The sequence below is a fragment of the Euleptes europaea genome, chromosome 3 (genome assembly GCF_029931775.1).
Source record: "Euleptes europaea isolate rEulEur1 chromosome 3, rEulEur1.hap1, whole genome shotgun sequence".
NCBI classification, from domain to species: Eukaryota; Metazoa; Chordata; class Lepidosauria; order Squamata; family Sphaerodactylidae; genus Euleptes; species Euleptes europaea.
In genome coordinates, this window is record NC_079314.1 from 12743762 (window position 1) to 12752815 (window position 9054).

General features: G+C 49.2%; 1 protein-coding gene across 1 annotated transcript; it reads right to left on the bottom strand.

Moving 5' to 3' along the window:
- Positions 1–405: 405 nt before the first annotated feature.
- Positions 406–8652, bottom strand: HAS1 (hyaluronan synthase 1). The gene is made up of 4 exons (XM_056846689.1): positions 7957–8652; positions 4457–4682; positions 2189–2321; positions 406–1081 (listed from the first exon to the last, which is right to left on the bottom strand). Exons 1-4 carry the CDS (start codon positions 8650–8652, stop codon positions 406–408), a joined length of 1731 nt encoding a protein of 576 aa, XP_056702667.1.
- Positions 8653–9054: the final 402 nt, after the last annotated feature.

Genomic DNA, 9054 nt, shown 5'->3' on the forward strand with positions numbered 1-9054 from the left:
ATAAACTGAGGTCAGAAACGGTTGTCTCCCCTTCCAGCCAAACCAGGAGAGAAGGGTGACGCTAGCAGCCCTTCCGGTCTCGTCGGATAAAATGGTATCCTCCCTGAGATACAGGAACCTTGGGGTGAACCCAGCTCCATCCTGGGTTCTAGAACAGAACCTTAACAGTCGAATCTTTTGCCCTATGGACAGACCATATTTCGCGACAAAAATGGGATGGAAGTGCCCCCCAGTGTATAAACTCTCGCTTCTCATCCCAGAACGACCCTTACTAGCCTGCTCTCTTCTCTCATAGCTTGGGTCGCATCCCGAGATTCTCGATTCCCTCTCTAACTGCCAACGTTCAGTCTTGAAGCCAGGGATGTAGACTTCAGGATCCCCAAACCACCTGCCTTTTGACCCAGCTCACACCTGGATGGTGTAGAAATCGACTCGCTTCCGGCAGCACCTCCGTATCCACACCCAGTAAAGCAAGATCATGAAAGCCCAGTAGCCCAAGTATATGGCTGAGCCAGAGAGCAGGTACCAGATCTCTGCTTGCTTGGCATCCGTCCTCCAGTCAGCCAGGGCCTCCAGGCAGATGGTATAGATTATGCCCCCCAAGAGCAGCAGGCCCCAGATGGAAACGGGCAGCAGGGGTATATAGTTCCCCACCATTTTCTTTCTCCCTGAAGTGCCCCAACTGCTCTTGTTCATGGTTGCGATGGCGAAATACTTGGCCGGGAGTAGACCGCCCATGTAGAGCACGGCGTAAAGAGACATGAAGATCATGACACAGTTCCCCCGTAGCCAGCAGGCGTAGAGGGCCTTCACGCAGGCCACCAGCTGGACACAAAGCAGCACCCAGATTATGTCCCACAAGTTGCCCCCGTAAAAGAGCCGCAGGACGGTGGCCGTGACGAAGAAGGGGAAGATGCCAGAGACCACCGACTCGTAGGTCATCCACAGGTGGTGACGGTGCCACCAGAGGGCGTTGTAGAGCCACTCGCGGAAGTAGGACTTAGTCCAACGGGTTTGCTGTGCCAGCCATCGGAGGAACGAGGATGGGGTCTCTGAATAGCAGCGGGAGCGGGCCGTGTACCTGGTTCAAGGAGAAGAACGAGGAGAAAGTTAACATAAGGCGGCTTCGGATGCCCAAGCCTTCTGAGAGGAGGGCCTTCTTGGCGGTGGCACCCAAACTCTGGAACTCTCTCCCCAGGGAGATTCGTTTGTCTCCTTTTTGTTGCCATGTTCTGCCATTGGGTGAAGACTTTTTTTGTTTCGTTTGGCAGTGATCCCTCCTTCTTCCCCAATATTTTGTTGTTTTTATGTAATGTATGTATTTTAGCTCTGGGTTTAATTGTTTTAATGATGTGGATTTTTTGAAATGATTTTTGATTTTATTATGTATGCTTTCATTTGATAGTTGCCTTGGTGGCTCTAACGAGGGCAAAAGGGGAAGCCTAAATTTTGTGCAATAAATAAATAAGAGACTTCCAGTATGGTGTCTCTTGCTTATTAATCTAGCACATTGTTGTCCCACCCTTCCTCTAAGAAGATCAGAGTGATTCCTCCCCCAGTTGAACCCCCACAACAAATCTGTGAGGACTGGTCCACTATCCTGGCCCAAGGTCGGCCACTGAGTTTTGTAGCAGAGTGAGGATTCAAACCCAGGTCTCCCACATCCCAGTCTAACCATTACACCATACGGTAAGTACAAAGACAACTCCCGTTTCATTATAAAATGAAATCCAAATGTTCAAAGTGGTGAGGGCTGCCAACTTGGAAGGCTTTAAGAGGGGAGTGGACATGTTCATGGAGGAGAGGGCTATCCATGGCTACTAGTAAAAATGGCTACTAGTCATGATGCATACCTACTCTCTCCAGGATCAGAGGGGCATGCCAAATATATTAAGTGCTGTGGAACACAGGCAGGATAATGCTGCTGCAGCCGCCTTGTTTGTGGACTTTCTAGAGGCACCTGGTTGGGCCACTGTGTGAACAGACTGCTGGACTTGATGGACCTTGGTCTGATCCAGCATGGCCTTTCTTATATTTTTAAAGAAAGCGCCAGGTCTTCCCATGTTCCCCACCCAAACGGCTGCACACCTACATAGCTTTGGGCTACCGACACCCACCCCCATCTCTCTGCCCAGCTTTATTCTGCATTCGTCTTCTTCCAAAGAACCAGGCATCCAAACTTGCTTACTTGGTGGCGTAGCCAATGCTCAGCATCCTGTTTGTGAGGTGCCGGTCATCCCCGAATGTACAATGGGTCCCCAAGAATTTCTGATTATACCAGGACTCCAGAAACTGCTGCAGGAGGTCATTCCGATACAGGCCTGAAGGGAGCAGCAGCAAGAACAAATAAGGGGAAAAGTCGAACAGAACAGGAACGCGTAACCCAACTATCCTTCCAGTTCAATGTCGAACAGCTGCTGTGTGCCTCATGACAGGGCGGGCCAGATAAGAGCTCTCAAGGGGTTGGATCCGGCCCGTTTGACACCCCTGCCATAGAGCCCACCCTCCAAAGCAGCTATTTTCTTTAGGGAAATTGGTCTCTATAGTCTGGAGATCAGTTGGGAGATCTCCAGGGCCTCCCTTGGAGGCTGGTTACCCTAGCTAGATGGGGGAATGCAGAAAATGTAATGCTAGGAAATAAACTTGATCACACCATTTCTCAGAGCTAGGATGACTGTGAAGAGAGAAGGAAAATGCTAAACCCTGCCTTCTGCTGACCTAATGCTCCAATTTTCATCCTCATGCTGGGGAATGAGGGGCTGTGGCTCAGTGGTAGAGCATCTGCTTGGCATGCAGAAGGTCCCACGTTCAATCCTCGGCACCTCCAGTTAAAGGGACTAGGCAAGTAGGTGATGTGACCCCGGAGAGCTGCTGCCGGTCTGAGTAGACAATACTGAGTTTGATGGACCAAGGGTCTGATTCAGTATAAGGCAGCTTCATGGAATAGGACCTTCGTATTGTCAGGATCTATACCAGGAGTCTCAGGGCCTAGTCTGGAAGCTGACTCACTGAGCTTTCGGTTTGCATCCGCCACAGGAGGACAGAGAGGTAGACAACAGCGACCCCGAATATTCGCAGGCAACATGAATTCTCTGGATTGGCCAGGCCCAGTGTAAATGCTCCAAGCTTTCTGCCATCACCTGCTTGAGAGAGCAGGACCATTTGTGTACTCTGTGTGGTTAGGAAACTAGATTCTCTAGCTAAAGGACCCAGAGCCAGCAACTGGTTTTGGGAGGCCTTGGGTTGGGTTTGGCCCTGAACAGTGTCACACTAAGATCAAAATTAAGGGGAAAGATCTATCTATCTATCTATCTATCTATCTATCTATCTATCTATCTATCTATCTATCTATCTATCTATCTATCTATCTATCTAAACAGATATCTAGATAGCCAATAAGAATATTAGTATTTTTAATCTTAATTGACTGGGGAAAAACTTGGCATCTGCCAATGCAGTATTAAAATCCACCCCTGCTAAAAGAACCCTCAAATTATCCAGTTCATAGACATTCCCAGATAAAAGGTTTTATCCATCTGTCTCTAGCTTCGTTGAGCAGGTCGCAGCTAAACAAGGAATGCTGAAGAGTGTCTATTTGGCTAGAACATTGACATACTCTCTCACAACACGGCACCCTATTTAAATGACCCATTAACTCCCCTTTGTAAGTCCAGAATCAACTGCTCACAGCCATGACGCCCTGATTCCTGGCCCCTCCTGACATAGCTGCTAAACAACAGTCCAGGGGACACAGTGAAACTTCTGCATGCTGGAAGCGGCACAGAAAGGGGTATTGGGGGAAGATGGCTGCCAGCTATGTAGAGTCTAGGTAGGTTGAGCTTTGGTTTCCCACCTGCTGCCGAAACTTCAAGCCCGGGTGTGGCCAGAGGCACGAGGCTTTTGACACAAGGCCCATTTTGGAGGACTTTCATTCATAGGGTCGCCATGAGTCGGAAGCGACTTGACGGCACTTAACACACACACACACACACACACACAAAGGGACCTTAAGTCCTGTGGCTTGGAGCATTGATGGAGCACCCTAGTCCAGCCCAGCATGTTTATTTTTTCCCCTCCTTCTTTCTCGGTTGGTGGAAAGCACCATCGAGTCGCGGACGGCTTATGGTGACCCCTAGGGTTTTCAAGGCCAGAGACGAACAGAGGGGCTTTGCCATTGCCTGCTTCTGCGTAGCAACCCTGGACTTCCTTGGAGGTCGCCCATCCAAATACTAACCAGGACCGACCCTGCTTAGCTTCTGAAATCTGACAAGCTCAGGCTAGACTAGGTTGCCTAGGATAGAGTACTTCTTTCTTTACTCCCATTGTATGATGCTTAGTTAAATTGCATTGGTGTGTGTGTGTGTGTGTGTGTGTGTATAGTAAGCTGTTTTGGGTTTCCATTGGGGAGGAAAACATGACATGGCCCTAAATAAATAAATAGAAATAAATAAAATACCCAGGGGGCCGCTGATGCAGGAGACGCAGTCGAAGTAAGACTGGCAGGCGCGTTCGATGTTGAAGGCCATCCAGTAGCGCAGGCTGCTCATGAAGCTGATGTAGGAGTCGGAGAGGTTGAGGATCCGGACGTCCCCCCCGACGGCCCCGTAGCGCTCATTCGACTCCAGCACCTTCACCAGTTCCACCGTCGCCTCCGGCTCAAGCTTGGTGTCTGAGTCGCAAACCTAGAAAAAGCCGAGAGATTTCATTATTGGGGGGTCACCCCTGGAATATCCAGAAGAGATCTGTGTGCTGCGGGACGCTCAGTGGTGGTCAGGGGGAGGCTTGGCGATGTGTTCTCACTCCCAAAGTTTGTTTCACATGGCGACATTCATCACTTGGGGACTCCAAGACCCAAGTGATGACTTGCATGGGTGAATGAACCACCTAAGGCTGAAATTTTGCAGCCTTTTCAAAAAACACAGTGCTTTTCAAGAGATTTGGTTCGCACCGTCATCTGCTATACAGGACGTGTACAGTAATGCTTAGGGCTGTTTAGCTTGGAAAGAAGGTGGTTAAGGAGGTCTACAAAATTATGAATGGTATGGAGAGAGTGGACAAGGAGAGGCTTTTCTCCCTCTCTCACAACACTAGATGACACAGGGTCATCTGCTAATGCTGAAGGGTGAGAGATTAAAAACAGATAAAAGGAAGTATGTCTTCACACAACGCACAGTTAAATTGTGGAACTCCCTGCCCCAGGATGTCGTGATGGCTGCCAACTTGGAAGATTTTAAGAGAGGACTGGACATGTTCATGGAGGAGAGGGCTATTCATGGCTACTAGTAAAAATGGATACTAATCAGGATTCTCTCCAGGATCAGAGGAGCATGCCTATTATATTAGGTGCCATGGAACACAGGCAGGATAATGCTGCTGCGGTGGTCTTGGTTGTGGGCCTCCTAGAGGCACCTGGTTGGCCACTGTGTGATCAGACTGCTGGATTTGATGAGCCTTGGTCTGATCCAGCAGGGCTTTTCTTATGTTCTTAACCAAACAATGCATGAACCAACCTGGGCTTTGACCAGTCGGCTTCCTTCACTTCTTGGTCAAAGCAGTCCCCTAGAAAAACTAGTTGCTGACCAAAGCTTGGACTCTAAGCCAGGCTTTGGCTCATGCTGTACCTGTTTCTGTTGTAGGGATGATCCTTTTGCCGTGGACTGTGTTCCTCCAGTGCTCGGAGCTTCTGTTCATGCAAGGTCAGTGACTCAGGGCAGTGAAAAGCACCTTGCATCTGAGCAAAATGCTGCACTGTGGAGAAATGCCTCCACCCTGAACAAACTTAATCAAGGCTTAGGATCTAAGCCAGGGGCATTAAAACATAAGGCCCGCAGGCCAGCTCCGGCTCCTTGAGAGCTCTTATCCGGTCTGCGAGCCAGCCAAGGCAGCCACCCACCCACCCCAGTCCCGATCTGGGCTGGAGAGGCACGGCACGGCCAAGTGACATTTATGTCATATCTGGCCCTCGTAACAAATGAGTTTGACACCCCTGATCTAAGCCCGAGGATGCACAGACAGTTTTGGACACCTTGGTGGAATTCTAGAACGAGGTCATATGTGGGATTAGTTCAGATTTAAACTGTCCCACAGGTTTAGGCTAGGAGATGGTTAACAGCGAATAAAGATGGAGGGAGGATCTACACTAAGGACTGATAGGGATAAATTTATTACTTTCCAAATGGCAGGGTTTGTTGTTGCCATCATAAAGATGACAACGAGGCATGCCAATGTAAGCACCGTTGACCTGGATACCAGCTGCTCGTGTGGGTCATTAGCCATTTGGATTGTAAGGTGGTTTAATTGAGATCGCTTCAAAAATCATTATGTAATTTAATTTTTTCCTATGAAAATGTCAGGAAATCTCTTGCTTTTCTTTTGATGGAATCGTTGAGGTTGCTTTGGCTTATTTGCCGATGCAATAAAGACAGGCCGGCTGACATTAAGAACTGTAGGTACTCGCTACTGAACAAAGGAGAACAATCTGAAGCTCTGTGCCAAGAACGAAAACTGAATGCTCTAATACAGATTATGCAAATTTGCTAAGTTTGCACAGACTTCTTTATTTTGCATCATGGTTTCTACGTCTGACACGTCAGACACAATGCAGGCCCTTGACACCTCCCCCACACCACAAACCCACAGAAATCCCATTCTGGTTTTGGAGATTTGACTCACATAACTTCAGAGCTAACCTCCACAGCCATGGGGACTAGAAACTCCCTGCCTCTCAAAATGAAAACTGTAGTTCCCAGAATGCTGACTGCTTCACCCTAACTAACCTTCTGGAACTTTTCTGAACATGTGTGGAATTACCCCCATGTTCAGAAAATTACCCCTTATTGTAGAAAATTACCCCTTATTGTAGTTTAGCAGTTGTCAAGCAGTTTGTAGGAACCCAAGAGATCTCAGGAAGATCTACAACGACAGACTGTTTACACATTCCTACTAATCTTCCAATACACAGCCATTCATGGGAGGCAGATGTATTGCGGTGCATGCTCTTAGTTCTCATAGATTGACAACAAGATGTGAGAGGCCTGGTTAACGCTCCATGTCTGTTGACCTCGCACCCTAGGACTTTGCAATGTGCAGGAATTTCTCAGCAGGTTAGGTCAACGTGAACTTGAAGGCAGAACACTTAAAAAAAAACTATAAGTACACGAGTGATTCATCAAATGGGCACGTGAATCAACATCTAAATAGAAGTTAAGAAACTGCCTTGTGCTGAATCACACCACCGGTCCATCTGTTTTGGGTTAAAGCAGTTCTCCAAGGTCTCAGGCAGAGGAATTCCCCAGACCTGCATCCTGAGATCCTTTAATGGAAGATGCCAGGGATTGAACTCAGGACCTCTTGTATGCAAAACACAAATACTGCTGAAGTATGGCACCAGGTGAGCAGAGCAATCCTGTCCGGGGGGGAGGGGTAGGAGAGTGGATAGGAGTTGGTGTGACCCCTGTGTTGGCGGTAGTGCCCCTTGCGCCAGCTAAATTGGCCCTAACGCCGGCGCAGGGCCACTAATGCTGGCTTTGGTAAGCAGCATGGCAGCGCAAGTCGTAGGTGCCACCACAGCCTCACCGGCAGTGTTTTCCTGGCCTAAGGGCTCCCGCCGGCATCAAAGGGGGCGTTCCTGAGAGCGGGGCTGACTTTAGTCACCTCTCTAAGCCCTTTTGGTTCAGGAATGCCCCTTTTTTTGGAAGCGCCCAGTTACACCTGCAAAAAGCGTAGCCCCGTGGAACTCAATGCAGAGTTTCATGGGGCTTTCTTGGAAAAGGCATTTGCGGCTCTCTGTGCTCGGCCGTAAGCAGCTCAGGAGACTGCGCGGCTGCGCCATACCCAGGTGCTTCTTAACCACCCCCACCCTTAGGATTGCACAGTAAGTGGTAAGTGGGATCCATAGCTTCATGCGAAGTCCTAGGACCTGGATTAGTTGCTAATCGGAAAGCTGGAGGCATTTACCTGGACGTAGTCCACAGAATTGCCCAGGGCCTTGAAAGCGGTGTACATGACCTCCCGCTTCCCGCCCCATTTCTGCATGATGCAGACGCATCTCCGAGTCCGAATCAGCTCCTCCACGGCCAGTTGCCCCGGATCCTCCATATCGATTTCGCTGTAGGCCGACGGCTCGTCCCCGGCCTGGTAACCGCTGTCCCCCTCGCCCACATCCAACTGCAGCTGGTGGTGGTAGTTGTTCTCCCAGACAAAAGTCCCCATGTCCTCTTCGGCGAAGACTTCCCGGAACATGTCCATCATGTATTGGTCATCAGGGCTGTTGCCGTCTATCACCATGATGATCCGGAGCTTCTCCGGAGGATACAAGGTCGCCTTGATGGACTGAAGGCACTCGCGGAGGTAAGCCGGGTCCTCCTGGTACGCCGAGATGGTGAGGGCCACCGTTTTGGTATAGCTACACGTCAGAGAGTCCCTCCTCATCCTCTTGTGCTCCAGGAAGGCAAAGAAACTCTGAATGATGAGGTGACATGCCAGGAAGGCTCCATAGAGACCGAAAGCCATGATGTGGTACCTGTCGGAAACCAGCTGGACTCCCGTGATGTAGGCCCAAGCCAACACTGACAATATGAGCAAGGCGAACCCGATTGTGAGGATACGGCGACCTGTTGAAACGAAGACCTTGGGGGCTTTGGCAACTTCCATCTCTGAAAGGAAACATCAAGAATCTGAGCTGTTTCTACATGCATTTTATTTAATATATACCTACAGGCATGACTTTTCCCCTCATAGGACATGTCATCAATCAAAAGATCACAAATTGGAGCATATTTATTTCTAAAAGAAATTTTCTAGTCCTCAAGGCTGCAAACGCAAGTTGCAAAGACCAGTCTCAGAAGCCCAGAAAGTAGCTGAAGGTAAGAACATAAGAAAAGCCCTGCTAGATCATGACCAAGGCCCATCAAGTCCAGCAGTCTGTTCACACAGTGGCCAACCAGGTGCCTCTAGGAAGCCCACAAACAAGGCGACTGCAGCGGCATTCTGATCCGCTTCCTGGTCCGGACTCCTAACAAAACCAGAATAAATTATCCCTAAATGCATACAAGT